This window comes from Callospermophilus lateralis, unplaced genomic scaffold (genome assembly GCF_048772815.1).
Source record: "Callospermophilus lateralis isolate mCalLat2 unplaced genomic scaffold, mCalLat2.hap1 Scaffold_408, whole genome shotgun sequence".
Classification (NCBI taxonomy): domain Eukaryota; kingdom Metazoa; phylum Chordata; class Mammalia; order Rodentia; family Sciuridae; genus Callospermophilus; species Callospermophilus lateralis.
In genome coordinates, this window is record NW_027514360.1 from 750,342 (window position 1) to 776,182 (window position 25,841).

General features: G+C 33.4%; 2 protein-coding genes across 2 annotated transcripts in view; both read left to right on the forward strand.

Moving 5' to 3' along the window:
* The window catches only part of LOC143640639 (A-kinase anchor protein 9-like), a 55,536-nt gene extending 41,980 nt beyond the window's left edge, over positions 1–13,556 (forward strand). The window contains 9 exon segments of the mRNA XM_077108292.1: positions 5,474–5,573; positions 6,721–6,813; positions 7,571–7,927; positions 9,600–9,803; positions 10,855–10,995; positions 11,475–11,578; positions 12,123–12,245; positions 12,344–12,452; positions 13,501–13,556. Coding sequence (XP_076964407.1) covers positions 5,474–5,573; positions 6,721–6,813; positions 7,571–7,927; positions 9,600–9,803; positions 10,855–10,995; positions 11,475–11,578; positions 12,123–12,216 — 1,093 coding nt within the window. The 3' untranslated portion in view covers positions 12,217–12,245; positions 12,344–12,452; positions 13,501–13,556.
* Positions 13,557–20,196: 6,640 nt separating this feature from the next.
* LOC143640641 (transport and Golgi organization protein 1 homolog) lies at positions 20,197–24,706 on the forward strand. The gene is made up of 5 exons (XM_077108294.1): positions 20,197–20,264; positions 20,448–20,585; positions 21,533–21,609; positions 23,216–23,378; positions 24,406–24,706. The coding sequence occupies exons 1-5, from the start codon at positions 20,225–20,227 to the stop codon at positions 24,696–24,698; spliced, it is 711 nt and encodes a 236-aa protein (XP_076964409.1). The 5' UTR covers positions 20,197–20,224; the 3' UTR covers positions 24,699–24,706.
* Positions 24,707–25,841: the final 1,135 nt, after the last annotated feature.

The window sequence follows — 25,841 nt, forward strand, 5'->3', positions numbered from 1 at the left end:
TGAATCCCACTTGAATATGATGCACTATTGTTTTAGTCAGCTTTTTTATTTCTGTTACTAAAAGATCTGACCAGAACAATTTTAAGAGAGGAAAAGGACTCATGGTGTTATTTGAGGACTCATGGTGTTTAGACGTCTTAGTCCATAGAAGGCCAGCTCCATCCCTTGGGCTTTGAGGTAAGGCAGAACATCTGGAAGAAGAGTGTGACAGAGGAAAGGAGTTCACATAGTGATCAGGAAACAGACAGTGACTTCACTCTCCAGATACAAAATATATACCCCATATAGAGACTCCACTCTCCAGATAAAAAAATGTGTACTCCATAGCCATCCCCCAAATTCCCATCTCCTCCAGCCATACCCTGCCACTTCATTTAATTCCTATCGGGGATTAATTCACTGATTAGGTTAGTCATTTCTCTTCTGAATCTTCTTGCATTGTCTTATGTGAACTTTTGGGGGATACTTCACAACCAAACCATAACAACTATATTTTTAATGTTTTTATATGTGAGTTGCCAGAATTGTATACAGAAGTTTTGCATCTATGTTCATTAGGGATATTGGTCTGAAGTTATCTTTCCTTGATGTGTCTTTGTCTGATTTTGATATCAGGTGATACTAGCTTCATAGAATGAGTTTGGAAGAGTTCCCTCCTTTTCTGTTTCATGAAATAGTTTGAGGCTTATTGGTATTAATTCATCAAAGGTCTTGTAGTACTGGGTAAGAATCTGTTTCATCCTGGGCGTTACTTAAATGGTTGGCTTTTGATGACTTCTTCTATTTTATTGCTTGAAATTGATCTGTTTAAATTGTGTATGTCCTCCTAGTTCCATTTGGGTAGCTCATTTGTCTCTAGAAATTTGTTGATGTCTTTAAATTTTTCATTTTTATTGGAGTATAAATTTTCAAAATAGCTTCTGATTCTCTACTGTATTTCAACAGTATCTGTTGTAATATTTTTTGTGATTATGAATTTTAGTGATTTGAGTTTTCTGTCTTCATTAGCACGATTGAGTTTATCAATTTTATTTATTTTTTCAAAGACACAACTTTTTGTTTTGTTAATTTTTTAATTGTTCCGATTATTTCAATTTCATTTATTTCAGCTCTGATTTTAATTATTCTGTCTTCTACTGCTTTTGGTGTTGATTTGTTTTTATTTTTCTAGGGCTTTGAGATCTTATGTTAGGTCATTTACTCATTGACTTTCTATTCTTTTAATGAATTTAGCTTAATAGTGTCCCAGAGATTTTGACAAGTTGTATCAGTTCTCATTTATCTCTGGTAAGTATTTTAAAAATTTCATCCCTGACTTCTTTTCATATCCATTGGTTAGTCAATAGCATATTATTTAGTTTCTAGGTGTTGGAGTTTTTATTTTTTATTGTATCAATGATTTCTAATTTCATTCCATTATGATCTGATAGAATGCAGGGTATAATCTCTTTTGTTATTTCATAATTGTTGCTTTGTGGCATATTTTAGAGAAGAGTCTGTGTGCTGCTGAGAAGAACATGTATTCGTTGATGGATATAATACTCTTTATATGTCTGTTAAGTATAAATTATTGACTATATTATTAAGTTCTATAGTTTTTTTGTTTAGTTTTTGTTTGATGATCTATCCAGTAGTGCGAAAGGTTTGTTAAAGTCACTCAGTATTATTGTATTATGGTCTATTTAATTCTTGAAATTGAATTATGTTTGATATATGTAGATGCTCCATTGTTTGGGGCATAAATATTTAACGTATTATGTCTTGTTGATGTATAATTCCCTTAAGCAGTATGAAATGTCTTCTTTGTCCCTTCTGATTAACTTTTGGCTTGAAGTACACTTTATCTGACATGGGGATAGAAACCCCTGTTTGTTTACTCAGTCCATGTGAATGATATGTTTTTTCCCGTCCTTTCATTTTCACTCTGTGGATGTCTTTGCTTATGAGGTGAGTCTCTTGGAGACAACAGATTTTTGGGTTTTGTTTTTTTAATCCAATCTGCCAATCTATGTCTTTTGGGTTTATTAGTTTAGACCATTAACATTATTTTTGAGATATGATTTGTGTTCCCAGTCATTTTAGGTTATATCTACTTTTTACTTTGAATTAATTTCTCCTTTGATTGATTATTCCTTTTGTATGGCTCCTCCCTTTGTTGATTTTGACTTTTTTTTCCATCTTCATGGAATATTTTGTTGATAATGTTTTATAGCACAGATTTTCTAGTTATGAATTCTTTTAACTTTTCTTTATTATGGAAGGTTTTTATTTCATCTTTAAATCTGAAGTTTTATTTTGTTAGATATAAAATTCTTGGTTGGCATCAATCTTCTTCAGAACTAGGTATATATTATTCCAGGACCTCCTGGCTTTGAGGGTCTGGGTTGAAAAATCACGTGAGATCCTAATTAGTTTCCCTCTATATATAATCTGATATTTTTTCTCTCATAGACTTTAAAATTCAATCCTTATTTTCTATATTTGACCTTTTTTTATGATGTGTCTTGATGTGAGTCTGTTGTGATCTTGTACATTTGAGGTCCTCTTGTATTTGATTTTCCATTTCATTCTTCAGATTTTGGAAATTTTTTCATATTATTTCATTGAAAAACTGGGCATTCCTTTGGTTTATATCTCTATGCCTTCACCTATTCTGATAAATCTTAATTTGGTCTTTTCTTGTTATTTCATCATTCTTGGAAGTTCTGTTCATGGTTTCTTACAATCTTCCCTGTGTAGTCAACTTTATTTTCAAAATTATATATTTTGTCTTCATTGCCTGAGGTTCTATCTTCCAAATGGTCTAGTCTATTGATAATAATTTCCATTGAATTTTTAATTGGTTTATTGATTGTTTTATTTTGAGGATTTCTGGGGTTGTTGTTGTTGTTGTTGTCATTTTCTGAGAATCTCTGCCTCTGCAATGATATTTCACCTCCTCAAATTTATCTCTGATTTTATTCCCTATATCATTCTTTATGTACCAGGTCAGTCTAATATGTACTTTCTAAATTCCTTTTCTACATTTCTTTTACTGTGTTGTCTATGGGTTTAATTATTGGATCATCTTGGTTTGTTTGGGCCACTTTGTTCCATTGTTTTCTCATGTTGTTCTTATGTCTGTCCTTCTAGCAGTGTGTATTTCAAGCAGTACAGTGTCTACCCTGTAGATTCATAGTGTCCCTGAAGATTTCTAGTACCTCGCCTTTAAAGAAGACACAAATAATAACTGCACCCAATACAAACAATATACAGCCTTAAACCAAATAGCTCCTATTAAGGCATCCACAGTTTTGTTCCATTAAACTGAAATGATGTGTTCAATTATTGTCTACAATATAAACAGTAAGTTTGCAAAAAAGTTTACAGTTTCCATTGGTGGACAAAGAGAGAACAAAAGTCATGTAGGGTGTGATGTTTATGAGGAAGGATCAGAAAAGATAGAAGTTAAAAAATTATAGGAAGAATGAAGGGAGGACTTAATAGAGGTTGGGTGTTAGCAAGAGAAAAGTGAGAAAGAGAATACAAGGAAACAGATAAATGAGAGGGGAATATATATATATATATATATATATATATATATATATATATATATATATATATATATAATTTTTTCAAAGAAAATAGTAAACAACAAAACTGTAATAATGTACTATTCAGATATCCCAGTCCTCAATAAAATGATCCATGAAAAATACTTGGTTTTAAAAATGGTAGACATGTGAGAGAAGAAAAAAAAGGAATCTGGATGAAAAATTGAACACTTTTTTCCATTGCAGTTCAAGTTTCTCAGCTTCTCTTCTGAGCAGTTAGGTATGTTGTCTGGAATTTGATGCTAGCTCTACCCTCAGGGTAGTTAGGGTTGCTAGGGTGAGAGTGTTAGTCCTGGAAGCGGAACTACTAGAGCCAAGGTGTAGGCTTAGCTACGTTCCAATCTCTTCACTGTGTGCCTATTGGTCTGAAGATTTTAAGTCATCACACCTCCAAGGCTCAGCAATTGTCTGTCCACATTGGAAGACCATACCTCGGGAATCTCCTTTAGGTTCTACACATGTGATGTAGGAATCTGTTCTTAGCCCACTACTTTGCCTGCAGACCCCATGAACCCTGGTCGTCATTTGGTCTCCAAACTTGATCTCTTCCTTTGCCTGTCCTTTCAAATTCACAGTCAGGCACTTCTCTTCCAGCCAGTACTGCAAGCAGCTGATTGGATGGGGAGGGGAAAGCCAGGTGGGTTTCCTTGATCAGTATTCTCCTGTGTAAATGTCCCTCCATGCTTGATTTTCTCCTGGTCACTTTGGAACACTTTCTATCACACAGCATGGGTTTGCCTTGCACATTTTTGGGGCCAGACTTCGATCTGCCAATAATTGACTCACCTAGCTGCAGGCCCCCCAGCCACTGCTTCACAAGGGTTCTTTCTGCTTTCCTCCATGCATGCCGCCAAGAAAGCTGGTGGCTTCCCTCCTGTACACAGATGCTGTGCAGCACAGCTTACTGGGTTTTTTGTTGTTGTTGTTGTTGTTGTTGTTTGTTTGTTGTTTTCTGAGCAGTATCTCTGAGCTCTTAAGCCCTCCATACCGCAAAACACCTCTATTTTCCTAGGAATAGGGGTTCCTTTATTGCTTTACTACATTCACATAGGGATTATTCTGGTTTGTACTTCCAGCTATTTTACAGCTCTGGAGCTGGGGATCTTTCCCCCTTATTTTATTATACAAGATCTCTTGAGTCCATGATCTGTTTTGAGTATCCAGTATTAAATTCCAGTTAAGTCCTTCCTAGTTCTGGACCATTCACCCATCTTGTTGAATAAAGTGACCTTTTTGCTTTTCTTGGTTCACTCCACAGATCTGTCAGGGACGCAAATACTTTATTCAGCCATCTTCCTGCATTTCCAACCCCCTTTTTTTTGAAAGAGAGTCTCATAAATTGCTAAGGCTCATCCTGAATTTTTGATCCTCCTGCCTCAACCTCCCAAATTTCTGTAGTTGCAAGCACACACCACTGTACCTGGCTCTTTTAATATATTTAATCCAATATAATCTATTCTATATTATTATATGTTTTGTGTCTGTGTAATTTAGATATCCATGTAATATGAATAATATGTATTATATATCTTAGGTATATAAGTAGGGTGTAGTATCAGTGTATATAGTATGTTATATTATGTACACTGTTTCTATATAAGCATATCTAAGATGTTACTTTTAAAAAACTTATTAAAAATGTTTTTTTACATAATAAACTTTTTATCATACATTTATACTGAAATTCATTAAATGACATAATATTCATTGTTACTTTTAAATGGAAAACTTAGTCAAAAATGTTTTAAGTTACAATACTTGTAACCCTGGGGAACTATCATTTTTGTCTCCCCACTGCCTCAGTACACGTTATGCATGGTAAAAACTTTTGATAAAACACACAACACTAATTTTTTTTATACTTTTTTATTTATATTTAGCTTCTCTGTTGATTCAGTGGTAATTAAAGAATCTGATGTACAGAAATCAGTAGTACATCCTGGAAGTTGTCTAAAAAAGAATATTGATCATGCAATAGAGGTATGTTATTTTTAATCTTCATTTTTAAACAGTTATGTACACTGATACTTTTTCTTACTATCAATTTTACGCCTTCAGTTTTGTAATTATGTAGTAAATATTTGGCTAAGATTAAGCATAAATCATGAGGATAATACCTTATGTAAAAGATCCAGAATGTCTATAGAAATATTTTTCATAGCATAGGAAAAACACAGATAAAGTTAAATTTGAGAATTTTTCTCCCCTGTTACAGTTTAAATTTTTTCTTTGTAACATTTCTTTATGAACTGTGTAACAAATCAGCTTCAGTACAATGGCCAACATAGTCTTTTCTTCCCCTTATGGATGCAGAGGGTATCTTCAGAATGGTGTATAGAATTCCCTAAAATCCAAGGTGCTAGCGCTGGAGTAATGGATCAGGCCATCTTCCAACAGAAGTAATGATAGAAAAACGCTTTTTTTACCGTGCTTGCCACTGAACCACTCTCTGCCTGTCCTCAACATTGTATTATTCAAAACTTTTTTCAAACCCCCAACTGCATCTTCATCTTCACTAAATAATTCTAAATTCTAGTAAAAATTAAAATCACTGACTATTGCCCATTCTCATTCTGGATATTAAGAAGAGATATGAGCCACACTCATCCCTTATTAATTGTCTGTTGGATGAAATTCAAATAATTGGTAAATAAACAAATACTTTCTTGTTGACAGTATATCTACATTTCTAAAAGAAGATTTATTTTTTTAATTGATAAAAATAATTTGTATGTGGAAAATTGTGTTCTTTTAATAAATACCAAGAAGAAAATTTACTCATGATTTCATTATCAAACATAGCCACTTGTTAACATTTTACTTAAAATAAATATACATTTATACATAAGTCTTATTAATTATATTTAAGTATCCTTAACCCACCCTAGAATTTATGCTAATAATTACAGATATGTAAATATATTTCTCTCTTTGCATCTTTAAGTTTATAGTAAGTGTAATTATTTCGTAGAATTATTAGATTAAATGTTTTTAGTTAAAAGATAACTGAAATTTATTTTTATTTGAAAGTGTCCAAAAATAGTGATATTTTTGGAATATTGACTACATCCTTAAAATTAATGGTATAAAATCAGTGTAAATTGTCATATTTTACCCTTCAATTTAGTTTTCTAAGGAATGTGGAATGAAACAAGAAACAAATATGGTTAAATTTTTGGAAAAACAATACCAAGAAAGATTAGAAGAAGAAATAGCTAAGGTAAGTTTATAGTTTATCTGCAAGGTTTTCTTGGTTTATAGATTTTCTTGATCTTTGAACTGTCAAAAAAAGCATGGATTTTATTGATGGTATGTACTTTGTTTTTATTTGTAAGTTTCATATATAGTTCATCAAACAGTTGTGTAACAGCATCAACTATAATTGCTGCTTCATAGAATGTTTTGCGATGCTTTTCATTGAAAAGAACATTTTTTCTTGATATAGAATAGTAATTACAATTTTTCAGAATGCCACAAGTTTTTATATATGTGTTACATTGTAAATAGTTACCTTGTGAAGGAGTTTGGAATTCTAAAAATGAGGCAAAAGTTATGAAGAGAAAAAGTAGTTGTATTACCCTGATAAATTATTGTAATGTTAGATAATAACTATAGATACTGATGGAGGATTGTCACAGAACATTATCACTCATGGCCAAGTGAATTTTCTTGGAAGGAAGAAATATAAAGACTTTTATTTTTTTTTTTATTTTTGTACTGAGCATTTATTGATGTTATAGTTAGAAAAGTTTTGCTTGTTTTATTTTAAAAGGCAGGCAGTAAAACACTTTGATGTTAAATTTATTGAAAAATAGCCTATCTCTGTATCACTTTATCAGAGGATTTATTTTTGTTTTTAAAACTATGAAGCCAGGCTTTTTTCTAATTCATATAATTTTGAGTAATTACCCACTTTTTAAATCCAGCTGGTATTTATAAATCTAATCCTTTTTTGTTTGTTTGATTGATTTCTTTAGGTCATTGTGTCAATGAGCGTTGCATTTGCTCAACAAACTGAACTATCTAGACTATCAAAGGGAAAAGAAAATACTATGTCATCAAAACAAGCACTTACTTTCTGTCAGCAAAATGAAAAACATTATTTTAATGAAATGAAATTATCTCAGGATCAAATTGATCTTCAGACCTCTGATGCATTGGACATGAAATTTAAAGAAGAATTTAAGCCACTTAGTAAAGAGTTAGGAGAAGATGGAGAAGTTCTATTACCAAACAGTGATCATCTTGATGATATAATAGAATCAGAGGTCCACCAACTAACTATTTCAGAAGAAATGTTCTCCAAAGACAAAACATTTATAGTTAGCGAATCTGTAAGTATGCTTCTTTGAATATAAAAAAGAAAAACTTATAATAATATCTTCAGTTTAAAACAGTAGCAATAATGCTGATTAATAGAGAATGAAAGTATGAAGTCCAGTCTTGACTTTAATTTATTTTATTAATTATAAGGTGTTTGATTAAGTGAAACAATATTGGTGTGAAGTATAAAATAAGTCAGGTCATAGTATTCTTGGTTGTCTTATGGACATAATACATGTTAAGTTCTCATTGTAAATTATACCTGTGTTAATTTTATTTAAACTAATTGAAGATTAATTATATTATAACTAGGTAATACCTGTGGCCAAATGATTTGCTCAATTAAAATGTAAGAACATAAAAGGAAATTGCTACGAATTCAAGAAGACAATTCAAAGTATCTTATTATCTATATACTAATTCTTTTTTCTTGTTAGTTGAGGATCTGTTACCCCAACGAATTGCAGCCTTTATTAGAAAACAATAAATTCTACTTCTTTTAAAATTATCTGAATTTCAAATTTATTTTATGTGTTCACGATAGATGTATCTTGTTCAGAGGAGTATTCAAATAAAACTGTCAGCTTTTTATGTAATGCAAAACTTGTGAAATGTTTATGAAAACTAATTTAGCTGTAGCTGTTCAAGGCAGAATGATTTTAATTAGTATCTTAAGGGATTGAAGTATTCATAGAACCTATTGACTTGTCATGAGTGTGAGAAACTCATAAATGTAAAGCATTTATTTCCAAATAAAATTTATTATACTTTTTCTTTGAATAAGCAGTTTTCTATAATACTGTGATGACCAATGAATAAAAATTAAATAGACAAAATTCCTTATATTTTGTGAACTTAATTTTTAAAAATATTTTTCTAGTTGTATATGGACATAATACCTTTATTTTATTTGTTTATTTTTATGTGGTTCCCAGGATTGAACCCAGTGCCTCATGCATGCTAGGCAAGCGCTCTACTACTGAAGCACAACCCTGGCCCTATAAATTTTGCGTGTGTGTGTGTATATTTGTTGTTGTTGTTTATATTATTTCCCCATTATAAAATATCAAGAGATATAAAGGAGTTATAACTTCATTAAGAGAAGGGGCTGGAGATGTAGCTTGGTGGTAGAGCACTTGCCCAGCATGTGTGAGGCCCTGGGATCAATCTCTAGTATGGGCGGAAAAAAAAGTGGATGGGGTGGGGGTTGGAGGGGGTGGATAAAGAATCTTGAGTATTTTGTTTTTCTCTGTTAGAATTAGATTTTAGCTAAACTATCTTGTAAGTAGCTGTTTCCTTTTGGAAAATAACATATATGATGGTAATAAATTAACTTCATGTTGTTTTGGAATTATAAATAAGAAAAATACTTTTTTAAAAAAAGTGATTTATGGGCTGGGGTTGTGGCTCAGTGGTAGAGTGCTTGCCTTGCATGGGTGAGGCACTAGGTTCGATCCTCAGCACCACATAAAATAAATGAAAAAAGGTATTATGTTCATCTACAACTAAAAAGTAATTTTTAAAAAAAGTGATTTATGCTTTTGTTTAATAATAAAACTAAAACTCAGATGCTTTATGTTGTTAATAGAATTGTTTTCATATTCAGTTAAAGTATCAATGCTGACTAATTGCCACAAAATATGTTATGATTGAGTTTTTTGCTTGTGTTTTTTCCTATCAAAGATTCATGGTAAGATGTTGACATCAAGCATGGATGCTTCCAGACAAATGATGTCAAACGAAGAACAGTTAGAAGATATGAGGCAAGAACTTGTACGACAGTATGAAGAACATCAACAGGCCATAGAACTGTTGAGGCAGGCACACATGAGACACATGGAGCAGCTACAAGAAGAGATTAAGAGACTTAATAGACAGTTAGCCCAGGTATGGAACTTTAGAGTCTCTTTTCTCCTCAATTGAAATAATGGTATTTTTTATGTGGCTTTTTTTTTAAGTCAAAATTATTTTTCCTAGATACAAATAAATTACAAATACTTAACATCAGGAAGTTCCTGGGATCAACTTTAGACCTTGTTAGGCACACCTAACTCAACTGATATAATGTGCATTTTCATTTTATTTAACTGCCTTTCAGGCACTGGAAATGTGACTACAATATAAATTTAAAAATTCTATTGACCATACATAGCTAAAGCACTTTGAGAGTTTTGGAAAATATTATACTGAGGTACTTGAGTATACAGTTGCTGTCATTCACTTTTTCAATGTTCATTTATAGTTCTGTGAGTCTACCAATTACCATCTCCAAGGTTTATCTTTATCTATCTTTAATCCATCTTTTTAATCATGAATGGAAATCTTCTGAAGTAATCTGTTTCTAGAACTCTCTCCAAGGACACATCTCTTGTTGATTAGAGAAATTCAAATTTATATTACATTCTTTTCTAAATTTAAATATCTCATGGTATTTGGGAGCTATATTCTTATCAACTGCTATATAAAATATACTCACAAAATTATTGCAGAAAAGCAAGAAATATTTACATGAAAGTTCTTATGAAAACAAATTTATTGAATTTAATTTTGAAAACTAAAACGTGTAATTTTTAAATATAAAATAATAGGGAAATTGATATTTGAGAATAAAATATATCATTTGAAAAATCAGTTTTGCTTTTCTTCATTGCATTTTGTGAATTTATTCTTCTAAAATTTCAATGCAAAAATTGACAGAGAAAATATTACTCAAACTATACAAATTCCTGAACATTTAAGTTTAAATAACTTTTTTTCTAAAGTTGCAAATTTTGCATTGAACTTCATATGTGCCTTTTAATCCCTAATAATGAAATATGAATCATAAGGTAGAACCAAGGTCTCTTGGTCCCAAGGGGTTAAAAGAAATCTGCTTGATGTTTCTGCTTTTTACCTCTATCGCAATCAATATTCTTCCATGACCTCTTTTTTTATTTAGAGATCCTCATTAAATAACGAAAACCTGGTTTCAGAAAGAGAAAGGGTGATTTTAGAGGAGTTGGAAGCACTAAAGAAGCTGTCTTTAGCTGGAAGAGAGAAGCTGTGTTGTGAGCTGCGCAGCAGCAGTACGCAAACACAGGTAGTATTGACTTTGGTGCATTTAGGAACAGTAGATCAACAATGCAGTAGGATTTGTTTGTCTTTATTGTTGGTAGGTGACGTATTTTTATAGTTACTGAGCTTAACATATTGGTGATCACTTAGATGTAAGGTAGGTGGAGTCAAAATGTCTTGCTTTCTGTTTAAGATAATTTGAATCTGGTATTGCTGTAGGAGAAACTGTTGTTCTACCAAGGAGCAACCTTTATTGACAACCCTTATTGCCACACTATATAGAGTATATTAGTTTGAAGCCATTAAAACATTTTTCATCTCTACACTTGAATGTTTTATCCTTTTCTTGATACTGCGGATCTCTTGATAAATTGTAGTTAAAAAATATTATTTCAAGCACTTTCTGGTTCACATCATACCAGTACAGAAGAATGATATGCTGTTTTTAAGACGACAGGTTTTCTTTCTGTCTTGTCCTCTCTGCTGTTGCACAAACTTAAACAGAATGAAAATGAAAACCAAAGGGAAATTGAGGAACAGACATTGAAAGAAAAGGAAATGGACAGAAAACCTGAAGATGTACCTCCTGATAGTCTGTCCAGTGAAAGGTATACAAAATGTGTATTTTTTCAGTGCAAAGTCAATTAAAATGGTTGTTCAAATGTAGTAAACTTTATTCATCCTGATTTTTATCTTGTGCATGTGTATTTTCTTAAAATGTCAATCAGTTATTAACTTGCATAGCCTCAAAGAAACTTTTTAAACCAGAAAATTAAGTATTTTATGATCCCCTTTTGAGTAGTTACTGATTCACCGGCCAAGGGCAGATTACATGATAAGGAGTCTAAATTTAGGAGAGAGTCATATGTGCCCAGCCATTCCTGCTGGAGGTAAATTATTTGAATTGGCAGCAATTTTCTGGGGAATGCAATAAACAGGGTCAACTTCCTGAGAGCTCTGATGTTCTTACTGCAGCTGTGAGAGTTGGGGCCACTCTGCCCTCTTCCTTAACCAAGGTCTCAACCCCTCGATTGAGGCAGGCCACGGAGGAGTATGGTTCTCTATTTATTTGTCTAAGTCTTGTAGTCCTGATGTATCCAGTGCAGAAACCCCTCCCTTACCCATAGGAATTCATGTGTTTTGACTTTTTAGTTGCAGCAGGAAGTCAAAGACTGGAGTGCATCACACGCTGAGCTCAGTGAACAAATCAAATCATTTGAGAAGTTCCAGAAAGATTTACTTGTAGCTCTTAATCACAAAGATGATACTATTAATGTAAGTTTATACTACAAATACATGTTTCATCTCATGAATTCTCCTGAAATCTTCTGAATTAAAATCGAGAGTCTTCCAACCTTTTGCTTCTTTTCTAGGCTTTGACTAATTATATCACACAGTTGAATCGGTTACAGTGTGAATCTGAATCTGAGGATCAAAATAGAGAAAATGAGTCAGTTGAATTAACCAACGGAGAGGTAGCAGGTAAGATCAGTCTCAGGGAGGTTCAATCCTTTTTTTTGCTTTCCTGTCTTTAATTAAGTATTTATACAGATCCCACTTTTCAACTGGCTGATTTTCTTCTTAAGCTTCAGGGTTGTAGACACATATCACTGGATCTATAGATATGTCTATTGCATTGGCAGAGGTGGGTTGCTGGGGTATAATGTAGCAATAGGCATGTGAAGAACACTGACTTTTTCTATCCCATTGAAAACTAGTAAGTACACTGCAGCTACAATAGTCACATCCTATACAATACTTAAGAGTATTGAACATTGTACAGTAAGAGAAATTTATTTCTTAACTTATGCAGATGATAGTTGATTTTGATACTCATCATCTCTATGGCTCTGTGGTCTTAAGGTCCACAGTCAGTCTTAAGAGTCCAGAGGTAGTTGGAACCATAAACTAAGGCTGTGAGAACAGAGGCTAGAGACTATCAGAAAGCTAGAGAGAGGGAGTGTAACAGTGTTTACTGATGAGGAAAATATTTCCAGATGTTTTTTCCCAAGTTGGATATTGCTTACATAGCAAGTATTTCAAACCACACCTGGTAGTAGATTCAGGGAGAAAATAGAGGATTGAATCTTTCTAAATAAGACACTTACTTGCCCAAGTGAAGATAGATCTGAGAGAGAAGAAAAGCTTTTATCTTACAAGAATAGCATAGATAACATTTTAGTTGTGCAAACTAGAAATTCACCTTTTGTTTTGTTTTGTTTTTAAGACAGACACAGTACTTTTATTTATTTTGATGCTGAGGATCAAACTCAGTGCCTCACACATGCTAGATGAGCACTCTACCACTGAGCCACAATCCCAGCCTGAAATTCACCTCTCTCTCTCTTTTTTTTTTTTTTAAATCTAAGCTTGCAATTCTCTTAAAAGTCATTAGTCTAATCAGTTTAGTTATTTAATTGATTTTTTTTCTTCTGGTGTTTGAACACAATCATTATTTAGTTTGGGGGAAGTTAGGAGAATATAGAGTTAAAAGTAAGGAAAGAAAAAGCTAAAGTCTTTTGTTTTTTAGGTGATCGGAATGAGAAGATCAAAGATCAAATTAAGCAGATGATGGATATCTCTCGGGTATAGTTCTTTGTAAGAGTCCCATAGTGCCTGTCAATTCTTCCTGTGCCTCACTTTTAAGAATACCTCTCTTTTCTGCAATTTTTAGACACAAACTACAATATCAGTAGTTGAAGAGGATCTAAAACTCTTACAACTTAAGCTAAGAGCCTCGGTGTCCACAAAATGTAATCTAGAAGGTGGGTTCTTCTTGAGAAGAAATTGCCATGTTGGAAAGACTTAAAATTTTATTGGAAAGATAAAGAATGGCTTCTTGCTTTCATGCTTCTTACTTTTCTTGGCACTACTCCCTCAAACAAGTTCTTAAGTCCTTGTACACATATAGAGATAAGCTGTTTTATCCTTTACAGACCAAATAAAGAAATTAGAAGGTGACTGCAATTCACTACAGTCTTCTAAAGTTTGACTGGAAGAGGAATGCAAAACTCTAAGGCAGAAAGTGGAGATTTTAAATGAACTCTACCAGAAAAATGAGATGGCACTACAAAAGTAAGATTTTCATTGTTTGTTATTATTATCACTGTGTGAACTAATAGATAATTTTATCTTTTCTTAAGATTATTTACAATTTCTTCTAGTTGTAATAAGTAGAAATTTGTCTTTTTTCCTTTGTGTTTTGTTTTATATAAGTTGCATTTTTCTTTCCATCGTCAGTCTTAAGAGTCCTGAGGTAGTTGGAACATAAACTAAGGCTGTGAGGACACCGTAATCAACTGTCAAATTCATATGAAGGCAGGAAGTGGTAAAATGGTATTAACAGTCACTGATGTGGAAATACCTCTCAAAGTTCTAGACCCTTTCTATGATCCCTCTATTTATTTTAATTACCTTTCATTGTGATCAGTTATGTAATTCTAATGTTTTGAACTTGTATCTCTAACTCTGGACCTTTAAAAATACTGAGTGATTTGGAATGACATGTTTTAGTAGAATAAAAACTTCAAAAAGGAATAATATTTACTTATTGATGGTACAAGTTTTGGACTTGAATATCTCAGATGTTCACACAAAATGGAACTGTGGCAAGGACCTTAGGAGTTATGATTACAGAAGTACTTGTTTGGAGTATATATTTATGTATTAATCTTCTTAGTGTGGAGCTAGTTATTTTTTGAAAGTTCATTTGAAGTTTTTAATCCACAAAAATACTTGAATTCTCTAAAAATAGGTTGTGTCAGATTTTATTTGTTTGCACCTGATTTTACTCTTCGATATATATATATATCTTGTAAAGCAAAGACAGTCCTTTTTACAGACCTAACTATTTTTAGGTATTTTGACTTCTGTTGCCTAATTAATGCATTAAATATTGAAACCTTTCCATTAACTTTTCTAAAATTCTGTGATCTCCAAGCGACCTTTTTAGAATCTCAAATTTTTGTTCAGGCCAGTTCTAAATTCCTGGCCTGTTTCAAAGAAACATTTCTTATTTTATCACTTTTTTTTAAAAGAACACTTGTTTTCTCTGTCCCTATTAGTAATCTGAATGACCTAAATGGCAATTAATTTTCTTTGTAATGCAATTAAATTGTAGCACTATTTTTCTCAACTCCTCCAAAATTTATTCAGTCATCATCTGTGGTTTGTACTCTTTTTACTCATTCCCAGGTACTATGTTAGTTCATGCCTCTGTCATCTTTTCTGTTTCTAACCTAGATCATCTGTCTTCATTCTCCATTTTTTATATTTGTATATAACTTATTTCAAATTCTTAGTAGTTTTCTCTATAGCCGCTTAAGTGGACTTTCTAAAATATAAGTCTGTCCATGTGAATATGTGCCTGTGGTTTATGAAGAATTTGCTTTCTATTTGATGACCTGTTCTTTTTTTCTTCCTTGTATCTTTTTAATAGTTTAAATATTTTTAATTATTTTCCTCATTCCCTGTATAAGCTTGATGTAATCATAAATTATAATGGAATTATAATGATATAATAATAATTTTATTCATCTTCTCATAATTTAAAGGCCATGGTATATATTCTGGATTTAATAAAAACCTGACATAGATTAATAGGTTTATTATTTTTTTATGGGCTTTAAGTAGCTCCTGAATCAGATAACTGTTGTGGCATTGTATGTTAGTACTTCATATACTGTGAACTCCACAAGACATTCATTCAATTTATACACATATTTAAAGTTTCTGTAGTTCTGCATTCTACACTGTTGGTTTCTTATTTGAAATTATTTTCATTCTATTTGAACATTGTCCTTTAATGATAGATTTGATTAGTGTATCAAAGGTAGTACAAGGATAAACAGAGAATAGTATTTTATCCACTAAATATTGCTACCTTTATAATCTGTATTAGGTTGACATGAACTTCATGATTAGCATTAAAACCAGTTTCCATTTTTAAAGGATCTTTCTTTTGGCTACTGAATTTTGACTGTTACTTAGTTTTAGCAATTTTAAAATATCCAATTAATTACCATCTGTTTTAAATTTTTTTCTTTAAGGAGTCCATTATCATTGTTGTTTGGTCTTATCCCTCCCCTAGTTTCTGTAGTCCTTTCTCTGTTTTTTTAACAGTTGTATTGGGAAGTGCCTAGGTGTAGTTTTCCCCACCCAACCCACTTTTCCTCTTGCAGTTATGTTGCTTGGGACCATTAAACACTTCTTGAATTTTCGAGTCTTTTTCTAAATGTTGATTTTACCTCATTCTCTCTTCTGATTATAATAATGCATATTAGAATTTGATTTCCCCTGCCTCCTAGATTCTGGATTTACTTCTTCTGGATATTTTCTTCTGACCTGTCTTAAAAGCGCTAGGATTTATTGTACTTCCCAAATCTGCTACTAAAATCTTTCATTGAGTTTAGGATTTTAAAAAATTCAGGGTTTAAAATATTATTTTAGTTGTAGATGGACACAATATTTTATTTTTTATAGGCTTTTTTTTAAGAGAGAGAGAAAGAGAATTTTAATATTTATTTTTTAGTTTTTGGCAGACACAACATCTTTGTTTGTATGGGGTGCTGAGGATTGAACCCGGGCCGCACATATGCCAGGCGAGCACGCTACCACTTGAGCCACATCCCCAGCCCAACACAATATTTTATTTATTTTATGTGGTGTTGAGGACTGATCCCAGTGCCCCACACATGTGGGGCCCATGCTTCACCACTGAGCCACAACTCCAGTCCTATTTCAGTACTACATCTCAAACCCAGGACCTTGAGCCATGTGCTCCACTATTGAGCTACCTCCCCAGACTCCTTGCTCTTTCTCATAAGGGACTAGGGTCTTACTGCTTTCAAAGCTATCTTTAATCTCATAATTCTGCCTCTGCCTCCTGAGTATCTTCGACTGTAGGTAGGTCACCACACCCAACTATTTCTTGGTTTTATAGTTTCTAATCCTTTGACAAAATTCGTAATTTTTTTTTCCTCTTTTGTGGTGCTGGTGTTTGAACCCAGAGCCTTGTGCATGCAAGGCAGCACTCTACCAACTAAACTATATTCCCAGCCCTGAAATTCATAATCTTGATTTTACTTTTTTGACTATATAAAGCACAGTGATTTTAAAACATGTGCAGTTAACCCCATTAGGTGGTTTCCTTTTCTGTCGGATTTTTTCTCACAGAATTTTGTCTTATGGAGTGCCTCGTCAGTTTTGATTGGCCAACATTGTTGTGATAATTATAGATGAAATTTGAGGACTAAGAGGAAGTTATCTTCTTATAGAAAAGTGTTGAGGTTACTTGAGTAAGATTGTCACTTTAAACTTAGCAATTAAGATAATTCAAAAATGAGTTGTCTTTTCAATGTTTCAGTATTGTTCCTTTTGGATTTTTTGCCTGTTCATCACTTAAGTGTGCAGTACTTTCTAATCTAAACTCAAAGGCTAGGGCTTTTATTAAGGGTCCCTTTATTGGTAGCCTCTCTTTTCCTCTAAGCCCAGGAATTTAATGAAGGCTTGGTTCAGACTCATATCTTTGTGTTATCTTCAATAGGAGAAAAGTACCTTAAAGTGCCAGCCTTACTTGTAATTCTGAGATTCCTTTTTCTAATGGATCTTGGCCACATACATATATCTTCACTGACTTTTTAGCTTGGATCCCTTCAAACACAATTTTATATTCTTATAAAGATGTTTTGATTGTTCTTAGTGCTCTCAGACTAACTCTTTGATAATTGGAAACAAAATTCTCTCTTTTCTTCAAGATTCAGTTTTCTCCATATTCCTTCTTAAGCCAGTGGGGAAAATTATTATATTCCTTTAGGCATCATTTATACCTGAAACAGTGAGCTCTTTTATTCTTTAGCATCTTACAAGGTAACTAGTATATTATAGCCACTCATAAGATACTTGCTGAAGAATTAAATGAGAAGCTATATAAGAATATATAATCCCCCTTTTCTATTTTGTATCAGTAATCCTTTTTTACTGTAGTTCTTCTGATTTATGGAAAATTAAGTTTCAAGTTAATTATCTTTTGAATTGAACTATGGCTAAAGTAGTACAAGGATAGCAGAAAATAGTATTTTTTAAATCATTAAATGTGGCTACCTTTGTGTCAGTAGATGAACATCTTGAGTTTCATGATCAGAGTTAAAACTTGTCAGTAGATAATACTCTGATAGTGGGTCAGTTTGGCTTCTTTTTCTGGTTGATAGACATTATCAAAACTCAGATTTGTCTTTTTGCTTAATTTACAATTCTTTTGAAATAGATATCTAAAGTGTGAAAAATGTTCTGTGGTTAATTGCATAGCTAAAAGACATATTCTAGAAGATTTTTTTTTTGACTGACTATATCTTTATTATGGTACCAGTCTTGGATTGAGAAAAGAGTTCCTCCATGACAAAGATATACTTAGTGTCCTACCCATGGCAGAAATGAGAAAAGAATTATCCCCTGCTTTATCCTAATATGTTTAATTATGTTAGGTTGATCAGTTCTGATCTTCCACATTGAAGTAAAGTGAGTTTTTATTATCTTACACACAGGAGACTTGCCCTTGGGGCACATGTTGTTTTCACATTTATTTTATTTACTGGTAAGTAGAGAATTAAGAGGAGAAGTTAGAAAATGTAAGTGATTTGCCAGAGTTTGATTTATGAAATTGCAGGTTTGAATTCCTATTTTATGTGCCTAAGCATTTTATAGAATTGTGGGAAGTGATATTCACAAAGAGAAACTTTTGATTTGATAACTGGCTTTATTTTAGGAAACGGAGTCAAGAAGAATGTGAGAGACTAGAAAAAGAGCAGCAGCTGTCAGCTGCAGATGAAAAGGTGGTTTCCGCTGTAAAGGAAGTTAAAAATTACAAGTGAGTTCAGTTTCTAAAGGAGGGTGTCAATGTCTAATGAATTAGTGTTAGCTTTCTTTTTAATCTTTTTTTTTACATTATGTAGATAGAAGAAAATAGCATGGAAGTATAAATAACGAGAGGATATGAACACATTCAATTCACACAGGAGAAAAAATAAATTTCAACTTAACAAATGAAAAATGTTAACAAAAATTTACTTGTACCCAATGGGCAAGACCATAGGGAACTTGGTCAATGCAAACAGTTCTGGGGGTTTTGTATGTTGTAGTAATTCTTTAAGAAATCAGTTTGCTGTGTGTTATATCAAGACCCACAGAAGTGTGCCATTTGATAGACCTTGGAAATCTTCTATGGATATAATTTGAAAAAAAGAAAAAAAGTTTTAAGGAGGAAGATATTTCTAGCAGAATTACTTGAGAACACACTGATGAACAGTTATGGAAATTATAATTTATCAATTCAGAATCTCTAGCAATTAAATGATAAAGAAGTTATTAGTATTAGGTTTTTATTTATTTATTTATTTATTTATTTATTTGTTTTTGGTGCTTTACTACTAAGCTACATCCTTAGACCTTTTTTTTTTTACTTTGAGACAGGGTCTCAGTTGCACAGGTTCCCACTTAATTGCTGAGACTGACCTCGAACTTGAGATCCTCCTGCCTCAGCTTCCCAATCATTGGGATTACTGGCATGTGGCATTGCACGTGGTCTGTAGTATTAGTTTTGATCACACTGGATTCATATAACTATAGAAATGTTTTTCTTATGTATGATAAAAGTCTTTAAAAGTATAGCTGATGGAATAAAGGGAAAATGGTCAGAATGTTTCAAATTTTATTCAATTGTTGTAATTCTTAGGCGGAGAATTGAAGAGATGGAAGAAGAATTACAGAAAACCGAGCGCTCATTTAAAAACCAGGTAGTAATTAATACTGTCCTGTAGTTGAAGGATTCTTTGATATCTAATACAGACAATTATAGGCTATTATAATGAGTCCCTAAAAACATTTTTTTAATGTGTTGTCTTTTTCAGATTGCTATGCATGAGAAGAAAGCTCATGATAATTGGGTAAGATTTTTTCCCCCTTTTCTTTATTTTTTGCATAGCCTACCGCAACTGAATTTGAATATTTTCTCTTTAATAGCTCAAAGCTTGTTCTGCAGAAAGAGCTATAGCTGAAGAGAAAAGGGAATCTGCTAATTTGAGACAGAAGTATGTGATTTTTGTGTCTTACTGTATGTTTTATAGTGTTTTAAGGTTATGCTAGATATTATCTATGATTGCTGTTTCATAATTCAGCCCATTCTTTCTCAATATTCAAGGCTACTGGAAATGACCCAAAAGACGGCAATGCGGCAAGATGAACCTGTGATTGTAAAACCAATGCCGGGGAGACCAAATTTACAAAATCCTCCTCGGAGAGGTAGGGGGCACTTTGTAAAAGGAGCTATTTTATTTCTTGGTGCAGAATGTATGTAAATTACTTTTTATTTCTGTGTGTAATGGTTATGAAATAATCTGAATGATTTGTTAAAGCAGGAGGTGTGGGGGTTGGTATCAGGGAGAAGGCTGCCTTAAAGTAGTAACATGGCATTGTTGTCTTTAGGTCCACTGAGCCATAATGGCTCTTTTGGTCCATCCCCCGTGAGTGGTGGAGAATGTTCCCCTCCACTGACAGCAGAGCCAGCTGGAAGACCTCCTTCTGCTACTCTTAATCAAAGAGATATGCCTAGAAATGGATTTGGTGAGCATTCACATGTTGCTTTATAGTAAACTGCTTCAAGGTTTTGGTTTTTTTTTCCCTTTTGAATATTCTAATGAAAACATAGAATTTGGGCCTGTAAAATATATAGAAGATAATTTCTTACTTTATCTTAGTGAATGTTTTCTGTAAAATCTGTTCTAGAATAGGAAACATTTTTTTTTTCCTGGAGGTCCCTGTATTGTTTTTTCCTTTTAAATTTTACACTGTGAAGTGTAAACCTTTATCTTTAAATTAAATCTCTATGGTGTTTGTTTCCCAAATATTATAAAAGTAGCCTTAAACTTTATGTAGCATACATATTTCCAATATGAAATACTGAGTCTTATTTCCAATTCTAAATAGGACTGTAGTCTTGGTAAGATTGGAAGTCAGGTTATACAGACTAAAGAAAAGCCAACCTACACATACTTCAAGTCTATAGCTTAAAGTTTAGGACCAGTACATATTAATTTGCTGTTCTATCAACCCAAGGCAGTTCTTTATTTTACTTAAGTCTCTTTATAAATTGTGATTTTCGTATTGGGCAACCTATTTTTTTAAAAAATATTTTTAATTGTAGATGGTGTGGTGCTGAGAATCAAACCCAGTGCCTCACACATGCTAGGCAAACACTCTACAACTGAGCTACGACCCCAACCCCTGGACAACCCATTTTTAATGTTGCTTTCTAGTTATTGTTGAACCCTGACCTGTCCACCAGTGGTTTATTTCTTCTGAAAAATACATACAAGGGCTCTGATCTTTCTTTCCCAAGGGTCAATGGATGGACCTTTACCTCGTACTCAATGGTCTTCTGAGGCATCTGGGAAACCCGTTGCCTCTGGTAAAGAGACCAAGTAATTTCAAAGAATCTGTAATTGTGGATGCAGGATTTTTATTCTTTTCATGTTAGAATAAGTCTGAATCCATTCTTTGATCTCTAACAGACCCAGGATGTGGTCCAGCTCACATGAAGAGCAGCTCCAGAAGTTCTTCTCCAGCTAAGGTGACGGATGAGGGCAAGGTAAGTTCTGTAGTTACTGTGAATCATGTGGTCGTGCAGGAACATGTAACTTTCCTACAGTACTTGCTCTTTGCTTTATCCTTCTTTGTGTTCTATTTGTACTATCCCATTTGTTTTTTAAAAAGCAAACTGTTCCCCAAGAACCTGAGACCCCCTCAGTTTCTACCATTACTTCTTTGACTGAGCATCCAGTTGGAGTAAGTACTTAGAGGTTGAGAACTGAATTGGGTTTTATTCTGTGCATTTCTGGGAAGGATATTCAGAGCATGACACTGATCTTGTTTGCTTTAAACTGCATGCAATATTGAGCTTACTTTTCTCCTTAACTTGGAAATGTGGCTTAAGTGTGTACAACTATAATGAACTACAGAATGTGAAAAGTTATCACTCTAACTTTATATGGTGTTTTGTGTTGAATGTTCTAAGGCAAAGTAAATTCATTATAAATTATATAATTCATCATTTTTATTTTTGTTTGGAAGAATGCTATTTAAGAATTCCTCCATTTGAGCAAACCCTATTTTGAGTTATTTGAATTAGATTGGTATCAGATTTTATGAAAGTGAAATACTGTTTCAGTGCAACAATGATAATCTGAAATGACCTCTTGAGCCAGTTCCAAGCAATGGTCTCATTTGTTCACATAAGTGCATTCTCTTGTAACTGTGTTGCTATTATATCTGGTAGGTCTTCTGCAGCTCTATAATAAAATAAATTTTAAATTGTTTAGTTTCAAACCCACTACTCATAGGAAATGATAAATCAATATCTCAAATGGTGTACAGTAAATGAAAGTAAATATTAAAGCCTTGTCTTCCTAATTTGTGTATATAGCATTGTGTTGGAAAATACTTCTCAAGTTTCAGTGTATACATATTCCAGGAATATACATCTCTGGAGCAATCTAAGGGCAGCTTAGATAAGACCCCCAAACCCCTTTGTAGTAGAAGATTTAAAAGAGAGCAAAGATCTGTTGTTAGAGAGGAGTAGAGGTGGAAAAAGCATGGCTTAGAGGCAAACCTGGGATTGAGATCCTTTAATATGCAGTGTGGCCTTCAACAAATGATGATAATCCATTTGCTTTTATTCCCTCTTATTTAAAACAAGACAGTCTACTTAAAGATCTCAGAGGTTGAATAATATATGAAAGACTTACTGAAGATACTCTGAATAGTAGCTATTATTACATGGGTAGAGAATGGATTTTTCATTTTATTCTGTTCATTCTTAATATGGAAGTAATGAGCTATTGTGATGAAAGGGAAGTGATGGGGAGGAGGGGACTCCCTTTGAAATAGGTTGTAGTGAATACAGCATGACATACTGGTCAGAAATCACCTCTGTTAATAACCTCTGCCAGTCCTCTTACCTTTCCCTTTCCTGTGCAGATATAATCAGTAACAAACTGCTCCCTCTTGTGGAATCCTTCTAACTTCTGTAAGCTGTCAGTGGAAATACACAGGAGGGGTGGGTAGAGTTTTGTTGCACTGATGGTGTTCTCTGGACAGGTGCCTGTTTTGGGTTTTAGCTTTTATCGGTGTTGGTACTTTGTCTTAATACATAGGAATTTTAAAACTTTTAACTGCTTTCAAATCTTAAATTGCAGGTTAATATGGCTATGAAAGGGTCCCCTCCTTTCTCAGGGGCACCCTTCATGGGCCCCCCTATGGGATCACCGATGGGACGGCCTCCACCACCTCCCTTTTGGTATGGACCGCCATTTCAGCTCGGTGGGCCTTTTGGGCCTCGGCCAATTCCTCCACAATTTGGTATGATGATCTGAACAGTAGTGATTGACTTATAAATCACATTCATCTTTCATTTCTATTGCTTGCTAAAACAGTTTGTTGCTATCTCAGGTCTTAACAATGAAAGGATACAGCTGAGTACATTTTAACTTTTCCTCCAGTTTTCTGGGACATATTGGACACTACATAATCTTATACTGAGATAGGCAATAGCTATCTCATAGAGAAGGATTAGGGGCTATATAGAGAAAAGCCAGAAATATTACTTCTGCAGATGTTTGTTGAAAATGTTTGTTGAAAATATGTTGATATGATATGCATTGCAATAGATGGAAAGGTGGATGAGACACATGCATAACTTAAAATTTTGTCACAGATATGAAAATCCTATAGCATAAAGTTTGTAATCACCCATAATGGAAGCATAAGCAGTAGGTTATAGAATATAGAAAAGGAAAAGTCAAACCCTCCTTACCTTGAGAAAAGTCAGAGGGAAGTGTTAAAGAGGAGGATTTAACAGTGACCTAATAAATGTTGCTGATTTAATTAGGTGGCTGTGGAAGGCCTTTTCCAGGAGGGCATGCACCTTGATTCTGATGGCATGTGTAAAGTCCATGCTGAAATATTTCATGAATTTTTAATGGATACAGTAATAAATAGTGGTATTTCCTTTTATCAAAATTTCTTTGATGTAGTAAAGTTCTTATTTCATAATCTATCATCTTGTCATGGTAATATAGTACTTCTAAATATAAATGGAGCTCTTGTGAGATAGAAATAATTCTGCAATTATATAATAGGGAAAGAAAAAAGATAAGCCTGGAGCTAGGTAGAGCCATGTTTAAATCCTTAATATGTTGCTTCATGGCTGGTTGGCCAGGCTATAACCTAAACTTGTTCCATTTCAGTTTGCCTCATCTGGCAAGTCAGGATGTTCACCAGTTGATGTTCTAGGCTTGGGAGAAATTAAAGATTATATTAACATACTTGAAATCACCCAAGTTCAGAAATTTCTGGGTATTTACATAACTTCCTTTTTATTTTCCAGGTCCTGGTATGCATCCACCAATAGGCTTCAGAGAATATGCACCAGGTGTTCCACCTGGACAACGGGATTTGCCTTTTGACCCTCGTGATTTTTTTCCAGGACCTGCACCATTTAGACCTTTAGGCTCATTTGACCCAAGAGAGTACTTCATTCCTGGTGCCCCATTACCACCTCCAACTCATGGTCCCCAAGACTATGGGCCACCACCTTCTGCAAAAGACTTAATGTCTTCAGGCTTTAAAGATAAACCTCCACCTACACCCGATTCTCAGAGTAGTGAGGGCTGTTCATAGGCCTTAAAACAGGGCCCATAAAATTAACCTCTGACATTTAGTCAGAAAGTGGACTATGAAATATTCATTGTGTTGAAGGATTATTGGCTTCAAAATATAAAAGTTTATTTTAAATGGTTTATGTTTTTAGAATAAAGCTGCCTTGGCGCAGTATACATTTGGAGCCAAAATATTTTCCTCCTAAATATCCCCCACTTAAATTAGAGTATCCTTCCAACTTTAAAATGTGCAATAAGGAATACCTTTGTTTTAGTTAATGTAGCATATACAATTGCTAAATGATTTAGAATGTCATAATTATGGACATTTCCTGTGGAAATGCTTTAAGAACATGTATTTCCAGTACCCTATTTTTAGTGTATTCCAGTTGATAACAGAGAAATGGTGTTTTATAAGCTTGAGTTTTCTCTTTAAATATCTGGTCGCAGAGACTGTTACGCTAAAAATGTTTACTCAAAAATCATAAACTTCATTTTCCTTCTTGCTGAAGTTCTTTGTTGTAATAGTTCATAAAAAATTGTTTATTAATATTTCCCAAGTGTCTGTTGATTCATTGGATCGTCATGAGACTTTGTGCCATTGGGGAAGCATGTAAACTCACTCTCAGAACTGAATATGGTGACTTGGCAGCATATTTCCTGTTGCTCACTGTTAAGGAGGCTGGACCCTGGTCAACTGTGGACTTATACAGAGGAATTTCTTTTACTTGTGAGAAGTCTTGTGGCTCTATTTTTGTAGCACATTCATGTACTTTTTTCTAACCACTGTCCATGTGAGAATGGTTTTCTGAGAATGAGTTTACATTAGTAGCAAGAGTTGTTTGACCTGAAGTTCTACTGCTTTTGCCATTATTGCATTATAACAGTAAAATATACGGTGGTATGTTGTGTCTATAAAAAATAAGGAAATTTCTTTTAAAAAATGTACACACACACTCTTCTCTTTCCCATACCTTGCCACTGATTTTCAAGAAATATGATAAAAAAAAATTAGAAAAGTATAATCCTCTGAGAAAGAATGAATGAAACTCGCTAAGGCTTATAATGTCTTTAATCAGCAACTATGGGCTGAATTAAATTCTTTTTTTTTTTTTACAGATACTCAAATATATTTTATTTAAAAATCAATTAAAGCAAGTCCTGA